Below are 16,163 nucleotides of genomic sequence, written 5' to 3'. Positions count from 1 at the left end.
GTCTCTATGGACATGCCCCAATATATCATGAGAACTTGGTGACTCCTCACTTTCCACTTTCCAGCAAGAGCCATGTGTTCCTCCAACCAGGCCCTAGTAACCCAACATATCTTCAAACGTGTAAATGACTTAGGGAAGGCTTTCACAGTAAGTTTAGCCCAACTCAGGAACTCCTTACCTTTGTCTGTGAGACTTGAAACAAACCTGGCCAATTTTTGTCGACAGCTGAAAATGTACTGATTTTATTAACCTATTTTCTTACTCTTGGGTACTTTTCACTGACTTCTCCTGTCTTTTTCGTTTGTCGTATTGTGTAAGTGTTGCCTCGCCCTGTGCCTCGATGCCTGAAGGCTTTCAGCGCAATACAATTGAACAAATAAAATAAATACAAGTGTGAAAGTCTTCCCAATCACAAAGTGGTGAAAGTACTCAAATGCCCAAACTTCTGCCAGGCTTTCTTTCTCCGCCTGCGAGTTTGTACTCTCTGTCTGGGGCAGTGCACAGCTAGCATAAGGCACAACAAAGCTCACGGGTGCCTTGTGCCTTTCATGCTGGGCGGGGATAGACCCCAGTTCCACAGGGCTGGCATCAACCATAATCTCTGTGTACCAAGCCGGGTTGAAATAGGTCAAATCTTCTCCACTTGCTAGCTCCAGTTTGATGGTGTCAAACACAAGCCTGAGCACAAGCATACACACCATTTACGATACACCCACACACGCCCAGCCACCCATACATTTAAGGCCCTGATTCATGGAATTATTTACGTGTAAAACAGGGATATGCGTGACATTCTGCCCACAAATCCCCATTCGTCAAACTGGAATTTGCATGCGAATGGCACGCAAATTCCTGTTTGACACGCAAATAATTAAATGAATCCGGTCCTGAGAGGCACACACAGGCAGCCACTGATACTTTTAAGTGTGCACCCTTTCACCATACAGGAACACACACCCAAGCAGCCACCCATACATTTAAGCGTGCAGCCTTTCACCATACAGGCACAGCCAGGCAGCCACCCATACATTTAAGTGTGCACCCTTTCACCATACAGGCAAACACACCCAGGCAGCCACCCATACATTTAAGTGTGTACACTTGCATCATACAGGCACCGCCACGCAGCCACCCATACATTTAAGTGTGCATCCTTTAACCATACACTCACAAAGGCACACACAGGCAGCCACCCATACAGTTGCTTGCACACACACAATAAATGTTGCACCTTTAATCAGCTGGTCCAGGAAATGAGACACTTGTTCCTGTCACGTGCAGAGGATCTGGAGGACTGACTCCCTGTCATGGGGTGGAGGGGAGCCCTGTTAGTTCTAAAATAAATGGTTTCCACTCTGACTTCATAAAGAAATTATTTCCGTTAAAGAACTGTAACAGAAATAATGTCTTTATGAATGCAGATTGAGTTAAAAAAGAAACTAATTCTTTTTGAAGTCATAAGGTTTCCCCCTCCCCGTGACATGGAGGCCTCAAGCCTGGAGGCTTCCATGTCATGGGGTGGCGGAAGCCCTCGGACTTCAAAAAGAAACCAGAAAGTAATAATTTCTGTTATGCAGTCCCCCTGGCTGCACTTTCCCCTCTCGCTCCCTCTGGCACTTCTCCCGCCTCTCCCCTGCACTTGCACCATCTGAATGATCCCTCTGTCTCCCTCCCTTGTCTTCTCACGTCTAGAAACACTTGTGTACAGGCACTTTATAAATAACTTATATCATGAAGGCACAGTGACTTAAAAAGAAAACAAATCGTTAAAAAAATATATATGTTTGTTTAAGTTTGTGGGGGCACCTTCCGAGGACATGTGGTTGCGGGGGGCCCGCTATGCCAGTGGGGGTAAATGAACGAGGCACTATGTGTCTTTATCGCAAATTCTTCCTGCATGGCCGCTGTGAGGTAACCGGGCAAGATCACGGTCTTTCCCCTTCTCCCGACGCATGATTCTGAGGTTCGGGAGCCGGGCTCCCACTCCCGCCGCAAGAAATACACTGTTGCCAAAAACCAACGTCCAAACTAAAACTGTCAGCAAGCATTTGTTCCAACTGGTTCCCTTCTCATTTTCAACATCAACGCTTGAAGTTGCTAATCTACAAGCCGATGACCGGAATGCATAAGGTTGTTCTAACTGTAGCCCACCCCCTGCCATGGTCTATATATCCTTTACCCCGTGGCAAGTAGAGAGGCCTGGCTGCCCTCAGTGGAGAGACTAGTGCCAGCCTTTCAGTTGACTAGCTCAGGGGCAGGCAGAGTCTGTGTTGGGATGGATTTTCTTTTCCATCCGGTGAGGACACTTTGGCCTCTATTGTGTCAAACGGTCAGAGCCACATCTAAATGCTTTGTCTAAGTGCCTTCCGCTATCTTCACGTTTTCCATTTCCTCAGATTTGGGCTCTGGAGTGGGGGTTGTAATTGGTTATTTATAACACGCCTAATACCCAGAGGTTTCTAAGCGCAGACCCGGGGATCGAACCTGTGTTGTTCTTGTCGTCTAGCTTCCAAGGCGAGCGCGTTGTGCCTGGGCTATCCTCCCGAGAGAGGTTATGGCAGTACTGTTCTTCCTGTCTCCCCCACAAAGCAAAGCACCCATAATTGTCTGGACCGTCCCTCCAGGGCACATAATAGACTGGGGTCGGTTCAGATTTCTGAATGTGGTTCTTTCAGGGGTGTCACCAGGACGATGATGGCTCTCTGTTTGCTGATAGATTGGCACTGCCAGCTACGGTGATATTGGCTAGAGTTCCCCCTTTATTTTGCAATTAAACAGAAACTGTGTGCACAGAAATACACTGGCTGCATAAGGTTCACAAGTCATCACACTATTCACTCTGATTCATTTATATGAACAGTCACATTGAAATCAAATGGGTACTCCCTTCATTGGTGCGGCCAAAAAAGTGCGAATATTAGATGTACAACCCAATCGGTGTAAACTTGATTTTGATTTTGCACCATTTCCCACGATGCCAGGCAGAACGCGGCCAAGCAGGCGGAACGGCCAAGCAGGCGGAACGGCCCGTAAATCCATAATGTTGCTGAACTGTGGCGTGGGACTAGTGCTGTTCAGATCATTCACCTAGGCAGGGCAAACACGAAACACTGGGGGCTCCCAATGTAGGCACTTACATTCGTTTAGAGAATAGTATGAAGTTATAATTGAATTCCTTGAAACTCGATGTGTGCGCCCGATGCAAAACTCTCCCGTATTGACAAGTCTGACATTACGTGACCGACAGCTTCAGACATGAGGCTATTTAGAGGCTCGAGCCTTTCAAGAACAGTTCCTGCATCTCCATTGGTTAGGAAACACTATTTTTATGAAAACCTAGAATGCTGCTAGAAATGTTTATTTTGCACCAGAGATGCTGTAAAATCACAAGTCTCATAGTCACAGAAAAGCCTTCAAAATGGGTTCATTTTTCCCAAGCAAATTATGTCGCTTAGCATTTTATGGATCAAGTTTGCTCGTTTTCTTTGTGGTTTATGATACAGATAGATGCAAACATCGCCTTTGCGCTCGAGTCATGTTGTTCATTTCATGCCACTCAACAATGAACTCATAATGATAAACATGCTCCATGAGGGAAAGGAAACGTAGCTTCACGTGTGTCGTGTGCCTAATTCCTCGCACATGTTGTCACGTCCCTGGCTGGAGATATGGGGTAAAGGCGTCCTCGTCCTGCGCTCCTGCTGGCAGCGTGGCTTGCCGGGGTGGGGCATGCAGACTCTCCAGGTGCACCCAAAGTGCACGAATGAGCGTTTCCGCTTCCCTTTCCCCCGCTCTCGCAGCCTCCCCCTCCCGCATGGGTGCTACTGCTTCGCCTTCTTTTTCTGCTTCGCCCTCTCCCTCCCTCCATTCCTTTCCACCCGCCACTGCTCTATTTCACTTGGCTTCTTTTCGTAAGTGTTCTGCTCGATCTCTACCTTCCATCTGCAATGTCTGTCCAAAGTGCGAATAGAGTGACAGACGGTGGAAGACGTCTTCTCTCTGTAGCTGCGTCACTCGCTCGCCCCAGGTCCCCCAGAAGCCTGACTTACCTGTTCTCTTTTTTCTCTGCAGATCTTCAGACCAAGAGGAGACAACGGTCCTCCCCCTTCTCCATGCGGGATTTAATAGGGTATGTATAATGCACCCGTGTTGTTGGGAATGGCAATTCTTAACCATTTAGAATAATCCCCCAATGATTATTATTGTTATTACCAATGGGTCTTGTGGGGCCACTTTTCGCACGTGGCAAACTAGATGCAACATACATGTGTCTTGGACGGAAGCAAATCGCAGTATATCGGAGGGATAACGGGGATGTTCTGCTCATGCGCACACTCTTCTGTGATGCTGTATTTGGCTGGAAAAGTCTTTACTTGCAAAAACATTCAATGACAATATGTGACCATGAGTAATTTGTCTCCCTTTTGAACAACTCTGAAATGACACCACTTCTTTTGAGAACGCCCGCACTGTACTTCTCAGCAGCAGTTAAAAAACGAATCCGCCTGAAGTAGGACACGGGGCCTCATTATGGGTTTGGTCGATTCACCCGTTGGCGGTAATTCTGCCAGTGGTGAATCCCCCATTTTTCGGATGGAAAAACCTTCCAGTAAAGTGCTGGAGGTTTTCCCCCAATGTACCTCCATAGTTGGAATACGGTGTTGCACTAAATCAGTTACCACATGTTTACCACACCACAATACTCTTCTTGAGACCCACTGTTATCAGCTCTGCCAAACTATAGCCACACAGGAAGTGACGCTCTAGCCAACCCCATGCGCCCAGTTACAAACAGCGCCTTCCATTTGGCAACATCTTGACGAATTAGGAAAAGTAAACGAGGGCAGAAATTGGGCACCCAGCAAACTGGATTACGAGTTGCATAGATAAGCACCAATGTTTTGGAACTGCTAATTTATCACCTTGAAAGGACACGAGCAAGCCATTGCAGAGTTAAATGGGCTAATGGAAGACTGCTCCCGCTGTGCACGGAGCAGCACGTGCTCCACCAGGGCCTGTTTCATAATGCACCCATTGTGGTGGTGCGACCCCAGTCGCTTTATGGATGAAGGGGGTCGCAAGGCCAGTGCTTTACTAAAAAATTAAAGCCAGTCCCCTTTTCCAATGAAGACCTCCGACCCAGCATTCGCTTTTGATCACACAGCTAATCAGTATTCATGGTGTGTGTGGCGTGAACTTGTGCACGACAATTACGTACGCCAGAGGGAAGACCGTAGGTCAGTACTGTGCAGTCATAGTGCAGTGCTGTGACTTGGCCAGCGCCTACATCTGGCTCGTTATGTTATACTTTGTGTCCCTGGTGGGTTGTGACTAGTCCAGAGCATTTTCGATCATATATGTTCCATGCTCGTCAAGCTCTCGAGAGCACCTGAGGCGCGAGCAGGGTTCCTGTGGTAATCTAAGAAACTATTGGAAAAAAAACTGTAATTTACTAAAAAGACAGCAAATGTATTGCACTGGCCATAGAAAACAAGCATTGGCAAAGCCAACAGTTTTGGCGTTTACTGCTGTTATTTGTATTTTGCATATAGAGGCATCAGGGTGCCAGGAAGAGAGTGCCAGGTTTCAAAGGAGGGTGCAATAAGGGGCGTGAGTGTGCAAGAGAAAAGAGAAGGAAGGAGAATAGGGCAAGGGAGGAAATGACTGAGGAGAGGGTGACATCGATGATGAGTAAGAGGAAATATAAGCGAAAAAGGTTGAGTGTGAGCAGAGGGTAAGAAATAAAGCGAGGGAGGAGGGTAGTGTGGGTGGACGTTGAGAATGCAGGGCTAGGGTGGGTGGGGGTAGAGGGAGCGGGGGTAGGGTGGGTGGGTGTTGAGAGTGCAGGGGTAGGGTGGGTGGGGGTAGAGGGAGCGGGGGTAGGGTGGGTGGGTGTTGAGAGTGCAGGGGTAGGGTGGGTGGGGGTAGAGGGAGCAGGGTTGTGTGCGTGTGTGGAAAGAGAGCAAGGGTGAGTGGGGGTAGGGAAAAGGGGAAGTGTGGGAGGGGAAGAGAGAGCGGGGAAGTGTGGGTGGGTGTTGGTAGAGAGAGGGGGTAGGGTGGGTGGGCCAGGGTAGAAAGAGCATGGATAGTGTGGGTGGGTGTGGGTTCAAAGCGGGGTTAAGGTAGGAAGAGCATGGGATAGGGTGGGTGGCGGTAGATAGCGGAGGTCGGTAGAGAGTGGGGTGTAGGGTGGGTGTGGGCGGAGAGAACGGGGATAGGGTGGGTGGCAGTAGAGAGAGTGTGTATAGGATGGGTTGGTGGTAGAGAGAGCGGGGGCAAGCTGGGTGGAGGTGGAGAGAGCAGGTTTGGGTGGGTAGCTACGGTAGAGAGCGGGGTATTTTGGGTAGTGGTAGGTTGGTTAGGGGTAGATGGAGTGTGGGTAGGGTGGGTGGGGGTGGAGAGAGCAGATGTCGAGTGGTTGGGGTAGAGAGAGTGGTTGGGGTAGAGAGAGCAGTTGAAGGGTGGATGTAGAGAGAGAGCAGGGATTGGTTGGGTGGGGGGATAGAGAGTGGGTGTAAGGCGTGTGTGTGTGGGGGTGGAGAGCGGGGGTAGGGTGGGTGTATGAGGTAGGGAGAACAGGCATAGGGTAGGTGTGTGGAGAGAGAGCATGGTTTGGGTAGGTGGGTGGGGGTAGAGCAGTGTACGAAAAGAAGTAGTGGAGCTATGTTCCCTGCTGGCCTGCCCCAGCTAGCCACAAATCCCATTGGCGGGCCCCTCCTACGAGTAAGCCAAAACCCCCAAACATACGTGCCTGGTGTTTAAGGGAACGTTCAGTGCAGTTCACAGTTTCAGCTTCTTCCTACACTTTTATTTTAAATCCAAACCATTCCGAAACGGTTTCTTTTAAAAATAAATTTATAGAAACGGTAAAACTTTATTTAAAAAAAGTAGAGGAGCACCGCTCCCAACCGCTCCTGCCCACTTCGATCACTGGGGTCCAGGGCAGAGTGGTTGGAGTAGGGTGGGTGGGCAGGAGTAGGGTGGGTAGAGAGAGCAGGGGTGGGGTGGGAGGGGAAGAGAGAGCGGGGGAAGGATGGCTGGGGTTAGAGAGAGAGCGGTTAGGGTGGGTGAGCCAGGGCATAAAGAGCAAGGATAGGCTGGTGGGCGTGGGCTAAAAGTGGGGGTAAGGTAGGGAGAGCATGGGATAGGGTGGGTGGTGGTAGATAGCGGGGTCGGTAGGGACTGCGGATGTAGGGTAGGTGTGGGTGGACAGAACAGGGATAGAGTGGATGGGTTACAGTAGAGAGAGTGTTTGTAGGTTGGGTGGGTGTAGATAGAGTGGGGATAGGGTGGGTTGGGGATAGAGAGAGCGGGGTAAAGGTGGGTGGGGATAGGGAGAGCAGGGTAGGGTGGGTCGGTACGGGTAGGGTTAGTTTGTGTAATGGTATGTTGGTTAGGGGTAGAGGGAGCATGGTTAGGGTGGTGGGGTGGAGAAAGCGGGGTCAGGTGGTTGGGGTTAGAGAGAGCTGTTGTAGGTTGATAGGATGGGTGGGGGTATAGAGAGTGGGTGTAAGGTGTGTGGGTGGGGGTAGAGAGAGCTGGGGTTGGGTGGGTGTATGGGGGTACAGAGAATGGGCATATGGTGGGTGTATGGGGGTAGAGAGCAGGGTAGGTTGGGTGGGGTAGAGGGAGCATGAGTAGGGTTGGTGGGTGAGGGTAGAGAGAGTGGGGTATGGTGGGTGGGCTAGAGAGAGAGAGGGGGTAGGGTGGGTGGAGGTAGAAAGCAGGTGGGGGTTTGAGAGAGCGCAGATAGGGTCAATCAGTGGGGGTTGAGAGAGTGGGAGTGGAGTGGAAGGGTGGTGGTAGATAGGGTGGGGGTAGGGTGAGTGATGGTAGAGAGAGTGGGGTTTGGATGGATGGGGTACAGAAGGTTGGTTAGAGAGAGTGGGGATAGGGTGGGGGTAGGTAGAACAAGTGGAAGTAGGGTTGGTAGGGTTAGAAAGCACACGTTAGGGTGGGTGTGTTGGGGTAGAGACAGCAGGGCTAGGGAGAGTGCGGGTATGGTGGTGAGGATAGAGAGGGTGGGATAGGGTGGGTCGGTTGTGTTGGACAGGGTGGGCTTAGGGTCGATGAGGTAGAGGGTGTGGGATTGGGTGGGTGAGTGTAGGGTCGAAAGGATAGGGATTGTGTGGTTGGGGAAAGTGGAGGGGGTAAGGTGAGAGCAAGGGGCTGGGAGTGGGTACGGATGGGTGAGTGGATGAGCTTAGAGAGTGTGTTGTGGGTGATGGTAGTTGGTTGGGGCAACAAATATGAAGAACAACGCAGCCTCTGGAGGACTTGTCAAAAGTAACCCAAAATAGCCCAAACAAAACCCAACCAGCACACATAATGGGGGAGGGGAGGTGGTTTACAGTAGAGAGATAGAGAGAGTGGGGTGCAGGGTGAGACAGTAGGTGTGGGCTGGGTGGGTGTCTGCAGAAAGGCAGCCTGTGGAGGACAAACAACACCTGCAGTCCAAAGTAGCACAAGAATAACCCTACTGTCAGCAAAAATAGCCCGAAATAGCCCAATATGACATCACTGCACAGCTGGGAAATGGAAAGCCCGGCACTCGACTTCCTTCTTACAAAGCTGCTGATTGGAGCAAATATTGTTATGGGACTTTTCATGGGTAGTACGGCGGAGGAGTTTGGAAAAAGAGATTTTAGTGATTTGGCAGTTTCATGCCATGTCATTGCCCGTTGCTATGCCAACCAGATATTCTCAATTTAGAACCTCTACCCTCTCTCTCTTTCTTCTGTAACAATGGTTTTGGCAACTTTGTGGTGCAAGTGCCATAAAAATTCACAAAAGCAAATGTGGCCCCCTTTTTTGCTATGTAAACATTTTTACAGTTGGGAACGCCCCATGCTTCCGGCTTTAGTCCTGCCTTCCTTTTGATATGTTTTTTATATAAACTTAATATAAATTTGATATCACAGATAATATCTATTTTTATCAAATGTATATTTCTTGATATAAAGTTTTTTGTAGTTTGATATGATGTTGAGATGATTTTATATAAAGTTAATATAGAGTTTATATAAAAATGTGTCTGGGAGTGTGCGTGTGTACTGCTGCCTGTTGGAGGGTGAAGTGAGTTGTGAAGAGATACACTGTGAATGTTAGGGTTTTGTCGTGGTGACGCGTTGATGACGCACGAATGGGTTTGGCTTTGTAAATATTATTGGTAAACCCTTTAAAGTATTTGATAATCATTTCATTGATTTTAATCATTTTATATTATTTGTATATAAAGTTGGCGTACTTTTGATAAAAACCTTAATACGTTTATATAAGCATTATGTATGTGAACCCGGATGTCCTTAAAGACGAGGTAACACTCTATAGGATGGATAGAGATGCAGAAGTTACTCAAACATCAATAATAAAATCAACTCAGATAGTTGGCAAATACTTGGCTGTTTCAATGACAATGATCTAAAACAGGGAGTGCAACAGACATCAACGGATGTCCAACAGTATCACTCTTAGTGATTTACATAAAAAACAAGAAAACAAGATTATACAGTGAAAACTCATCATCAGTGACGTCATACTACATGGCAAACTAAGAAAACTTATGTGGGGTTGTGATAGGGCAAAGAGGAACATCTAAGCATACTTTCTATGGGGTATGGGGCAGTGATTGGGTCTCTGTCAGGCGGATAACTCTGCCCACCCTTAGTGCAAGTCATTGTCAGTGTCATAATTGGATCTTAAACTATAGGGCTCTTTGGTACGTTGCCCTCTACAATTGGTTGGCATGCTTGTACCCTTCTGGAATATTCCACTCACTAGGTGCTGTAGGGTTGGACTGAACCATACCTCCCCACCCAATTAGCCCAACATCCATCATCACTCCTACTGTCTGCCATTCAATTAGTGCTTTGAACTCGGCCTTGTAACGGATCACTGTGCATGAGAATAAAAGGGAGTGTGAGCATGGCATTATGTTCTGGTCTCGGCGTAACTTGCCCAAAGTCTATTTTCATCTGCCCATGTGACAGGAGAGCACGTTTTGAGCTCCTTTGTTGTATTTAATAACACAAGAATAATAAATAACATTTGCACCGCATAATACGGTAGTGTGGTGGTGAAAGGAGAAAAGCGCGCCAGAAAGTGTGACCTCAGTGGACATTTCATCACAAATGTGTTAACAAAGAGCTCCTGCCAAATTGATCGGAGTTCATATATCCCACTCTGTTTACTTCCTGTTACTTGCCCTCATTTGAGAGACCTTTGCATCAGACACAACAGTCTTTTGGATAGCCCACTGAGTATATCTGTGACCACATACAAACCTTGCCACACCTTAAGAACCAAGGTTCAAGGGTTTGTGGAAGTAACACATTCCAAAAAAGCCAATGGGTTTGGACGAGCATTCCCTACCAAAGCGGCATCTAAGTCGAACAAGCTCCTTCTAAATACCTATCCTTTAGGAAGAAACTGAAGACACTGTTATTCAAATAAAGGACCTGCATAAACACTAATGTCCATGTAATGTAACCTACTCAGAACCAGTAATCCTACCCTAATGTCCTGTAATTTTTCTGTTGTCCTTGTCTTCATGTAATGCTCACTGATGCCTGTGGGCTTCGGCGCTATATAAATAAATAAATAAATAAATAAATAAATAAATAAATAAATAAATAAATATCATGTTGAGGTATTCAGCAGCACCATTTTTTCAGAAGGCTCTGGAACCTGCTTCCGGCATCCCCAACAACCAGCCTCCACTTGATTGAACGAAACGCCACAAATACTTCAAGGTCTAAAAGTAATTGTTACAGCAGTCCTAAATCCCATCTCAGGCAGCCCATGCCTGGGTGATCAGCATCACAATGTTGTAGTCTTTCAGTCTCTGGGGTGTGGCCTACTGATGTCTTAAGTGATAGCTCAAACCCAGGCTCTGTGACATTGAGAGCTATTACGATGCTGCATCAGAATGGACCAGGCCATTCTTGGTTGAATTGTTCTGGGTCTGCCATCAAACTCTTCAGAAGAAAGAACACTTGTGGGAGACACATGTGTTTATCGTGACTCCAACCAAACATCTATCATCACCTCTCTAGCTCACTCATACTCAATTCAGAACATATTCTACCTGCAGGAACATTTCTGTGCTCAATGGTTCAATGTAAAAAAATGAATGTATTTTTATGTAAAATGTTTAAGAAACTCAATAGCACCAAATAACTATCTCCAGTCCACTCTCGGTGGATTATTTATCACAAAAATGATGGATGGGGTTAGTAAAAGTGAGTAATAAAAGCTGAAAACAGAGATATTACACTCATGACTAACAGTACTTGTCGCCTAAATGCCTTTCCTCTGGCCATGTACATTATTTCATCCTCTACTTCAGTGTTTTCTTCTGGCCAAAAGACATCTGCAACCATAGACCAGTCTATACTAACTCTCTGATGTCATGTGTTGCGTCTCAGACCTGCATATATTTCCTTTAATGCACTGTGTATTGTACGAACAAAACAGTGTCCACACGGAAAAGTGGATTATCATGCTTTTTCCACTTTCGCAGCACTCTCCAACTATTTCCCGCTCGATGGGAAACCCTGGGGTGAAACTCGTACCAGACTTTCCCTACACAGCTTTGGGCACCATGCATGAAGGCTACCAGCCTCTCTGTGAGATCTTTATTCTGATGCTCACAGATGGGTAAGGCCCTTTGGCTTGATACCAACATTATGTGCACCAGGAGAAACACAGGAGGATATCTTAGGGGTAAAGCACTCGCTTTGGAAGCAAGACGATGCAGAGCAACACAGGTTCGATCCCCGGGTCCGCGCTTAGAAATCTCTGGGTATTAAGAGCATTATAAATAACCAATTACAATTACCTACTGGCATAGTCTGTCTGTAGGGATCAATAGTGATGCCTGTCATTATGTTTTTCACAGCTGCCGCAACTACTGATCGGTGCCATGTGCACCTGTACACACAGCACAGATCCATTCAAATTCTCTGAATCAAGTGGAAAGTGCATGGGAGCCCAGAGACCTACCCGATTCCCATGCCTGATACCCCGTTATGCAGGGAAGCATGAGAGTCTGACGGAGAGAGCACAGGCCATGGAGGCGGACACAGTCAGGAACTATGAGCCTCATTACGAATTTGACGGTGCAGTAAAAAAGTGACAGTAATTCTGTTAGTGCCACTTTTTGGGCAGTAACCGCATTACTGCCATTTTACTGCACTGCTTAATTCCGAGTAATGACGCGGGAGAGGAGGATTCCCGCAGAAGGAGTGGCAGCAGTGCACAAAGAGCGAAGAGGAGAACCTACTCTGCAGTGGGTGTGGACCAGCAGAGGAAGTGCAGGCGGTATGGCTATGGTAGCAAGCAGACAGCCTGATCCGAAGAGGAGGAGCCACGTTGAAAGCACGCAGCCTCAACAGAGACACTGAAGTAAGGTGTACCACGGTGGGGGAGGAAGAAAAGAGAGCAGGAAGGCACATTTTGAAAGGAGAGTGGGACACATAAGGGCAAGCAAGCCCAGGGGGAGGCACACCGGCAAAAGACTAGGGTGCCAGAGGCAGCAGCACGTGCTGCACCAACAAACAAATAAAGAAAACACAAAAGCAACCCAGATAGAGGCATGGCCACAGTCTCTGAGGGCCCACACTGCAGCAACATACAAACCACAGGAAGCAAGTGCAGAGGAAGGGTGCAGTAGCACAACAAAACCACACATTGTCCACACAACAAGGGTGACAGCAAAATGGTGGACAATGCACAGGAAGGCGCAGGTGCGCCAGTGGCGGCAGGAGCCCCAAACCCCAACCCACTATCGATGTTGGGGAGAGTCACATTCTTAAGCAAACCAGGCCCATTTTCACTACAACCACAGCAAAACCAGGGCCACAGATGGGAAGAGTGGAAGGAGGAGTTTGAGGATTTCAACTAAGGAGTAGGAGATAAAGATTCCCCTAACGTTGCAGACATATTGACAAACCTTGTGGCGAAAGATATAAAGAGCATCATAAAGACAATTCCGACACAAGAAAGAACGACAAACCCCATGCTCGTAGCAGCAGTTAACAAGATATTAGTGGTACTCCCCAACAGAGACTATGAAAGATAGTCATTTAACCAATGTGTGCAACTCCCACACGAGACGATAGGGGAATTTGTGCTCAGACTTCAGAAAGAAATTACCCATTGTGACTTTGAAAACTTTTCAGGCAATGAGGCCATCCGCCTACGCATTATTGGAGGGTGTACATCATCAATCTTTATTAATAAAAACATTGAAGAAGCTGCTATCTCTCCCAGAGATCATGAACCTGGCAAGAGTGTATGACAGGGTTGATGCCCAAGCAGCCGCTATGTAGAACCTGAAGAGATCAGAGACACTAGCAGAAATGCAAATGGCACCATCAGGGGGCAGCAGAAATCAGATGAGCCACAGAAGAAACAACCAACCTGGCCCAAGCCAGAGACACCAAGGGGACAAACAATGCTATTGTTGTGGTTTCGAATTCCTGCACCTAGGACAATGTCCTGCATGGGGACAGATGTGTATGAGATGTGGTTGGGAGAACCATTTCCAAGTAGTATGTAAAGAAAGAACAGCACTCCTTCCAGCCTACAGGAATCCAGGATCTGAAAACATTGACAGATGCCTAGAACAACCACAGGCTTTCAACAACAGAATGTACTCTGAGTATGCAGACCCAAGATAGACAACGGGAAGGACGGTGCCACTGCGAACAGGACAAGCAAGATTTGTGAGAGCGATGGAAGATATCTCCATGCAATCATACCCGCAGTTTCAAGAGGGTCAGGATCATTGCACCATACACAACCAGATGCCATTCTCAGGAACTGGACCACACGAGCCACATATGAGACCCATTTGAAAATCCTGTTCCGGAACAGAGAGAAGAGATGCTCACACAAGACGACTATGGACTCACTGATCGATACAGCAGAGAGTGTGCCCACCTCATCAGTGAAGGAGATGAGAATGTAACATCCCACAGGGTAACCATCCAAATAGGAAACCTCAACCACCAATTTATCATGGACATGGTGGCCACCATCAATGTGATGAGCGAGACAATACACCAGCTAATAAAGGAACTGTATCCCTTACAACCATCCCAGGCAAAGATATTTCAGTGGGGAGCAGCGAGCAGCATCACCACCACCCTATACAGGTCTGTTGCAGTGCGAACTTCACCACAAGGACCAGGTGGTACCCACCACGATACATGTGATACAGTGCCCAGCCATTGGCCGATGCCTCCTCAGGTACCGCACAGCAAGAGCAAGAGCCCTAGCACTCATCGACATACGATATGACCAATCAGAAGTGGTCTCAGGATTCCCAACGAGAAGAAAGAACGTGAACCTCATGACTCACAGCAAAATGTCAATTGACCATGTCCAGGCCTTGTTCCCAGTGCTATTTAAAGGGGTCAGAATGTTCAAAGACTCAGTGATAACCCTTCATGTGGACCCGATGGTGACACCAATGCCTCAACACCACCACAGGGTAGGATTTCATCTGCAGGCGCAAGTATCCAAAGAACTCCAGTCGCTCCTAGACAATGACATAATTGAGAGAGTCACCGGACTAATGCCATGGGTGTTGCCGCTAGTCAAAGTCCTAAAAGATAGGTCACCTGCGCCTCTCCATAGACATGCGCATACCAAACATGGCAATAAAGAGAGAATGGCGCCTGGGCTGAATATTGAAGATATGATCATCCGGCTGAGCCAAGTCGTTAGGTTCTCAAAACTTGACCTCAACCAGGGTTTCCACCAGCTGGTTATCCACCCGGACTCGAGACCAATTACGAACTTCGCGAAACCGCGAAGGGCTCTTTAGATATAAATGACTGAAATTTGGGATATCATTGGCGGCAGAGATATTCCAGGAGACAATTCGCTGACTGTTCTCACCTGTAGTAACCGCATTCAACTACAGCAATGGCATCCTGGTGTTTGGCATGACTCAAGACCAACATGACGACACTCTGGTCCAGGTATGTTAGATCCTACAGGGTCGAAATGAAAAATCAACAAGCCCAGTCTGCTTTTCTTCTGACACGTTTTGTCAGGCACAGGAATGACCGTGGACCCAGACAAAATAGAAGCCATTGGGTCCCTGGCTCGGCCCGGGATGTTTCAGAACTGAGATCTTTCCTGAGCAGGGCCGAATACTGTGCACGCTACCTCCCCAGCTACACTATGCTTACCGACCCGCTGAGATCCCTATGCAAGATGGACGTCACATTCACATGGATGGCTGGTTGTGACCGAGCCTTTCAGACCAACACGAAAGAGCTAACGAGCAGCCGGAAGCTGGCCTAATTTGACCCTACATGGGACATGGAAATCACAGTGAACGTGAGACGGTGGGATTAGGTGCCATCCTTGCCCAGAGGGCGCCACCGCAGTTCCCCAAGTGTTGCATGGTTGCTTATGCCAGCCACGGCCTGTCCCCTATGGAAGGAGGGTATTCACAAGCAGAAAGGGAGAGCCTTGCAGCGGTATTGGCATGTGAAAAATTCCACCACTACGTCATAGGCCACAGGTTCACCCTCGTCACGCACCATCAGGTGCTATTGTCGCTGTTCAGGAATCCCAAAACTAAGATGCCCTTGTGCATTGAACGATGGGGCATCAGACTACAAGACGACTTCCGGATAATTAATAAAGCGATGGCGGAGGCAAACCCAGCGGATTATCTATCAAGACATCCTGTACATCAGACAAATGACACCTTCGAAAAGGAAGCAGAACACTATATCCGAAACCTATTTGAGAATGTATTACCTACAACTCTCACCATAGCGATGTTTACTGACAAAAGTAAGGCGGACCCTACCATCAAAGCCGCAATACAACTTACCAATTTCAACAAATGGAGAGACATCAATACAGAACTGTAGTACGACAAAGGGAGCGACTTGAAAGAAATAGAGAGAATGGCCAGGATACAGAGAGAGCTGACCACAACCGGAGAAGAACTACTACTACGTTGGTAGCCGTTTGCTAGTACCCAAGTCACTACGAAAGACAGTGGTCAACCTAGCGCACAAGGGTCACAGAGGACTGGCAAACACCAAGAAGATACTCAGAATCCATGTATGGTTCCCATAGATTTACACCATAGTCGAGGACATACTCACATATTGCCCTGCATGTCAAAGAGC

The 16,163-nt window shown here is 47.8% G+C and overlaps 1 protein-coding gene across 2 annotated transcripts in view; it reads left to right on the top strand.

The window, feature by feature from the left end:
- The window catches only part of PDE8B (phosphodiesterase 8B), a 1,197,077-nt gene that overhangs the window by 555,111 nt on the left and 625,803 nt on the right, over positions 1 to 16,163 (top strand). For both annotated transcript variants that reach the window (XM_069627430.1, XM_069627431.1), the window contains one exon: positions 4,072 to 4,129. In XM_069627430.1, the coding sequence (XP_069483531.1) occupies positions 4,072 to 4,129 (58 nt within the window). The remainder of the gene's footprint in view (positions 1 to 4,071; positions 4,130 to 16,163) is intronic.

The sequence above is a fragment of the Ambystoma mexicanum genome, chromosome 6p, assembly GCF_040938575.1.
Source record: "Ambystoma mexicanum isolate Mex_15411 chromosome 6p, UKY_AmexF1_1, whole genome shotgun sequence".
Taxonomy (NCBI): Eukaryota; Metazoa; Chordata; class Amphibia; order Caudata; family Ambystomatidae; genus Ambystoma; species Ambystoma mexicanum.
This window is presented reverse-complemented; position numbering and strand designations above follow the sequence as displayed.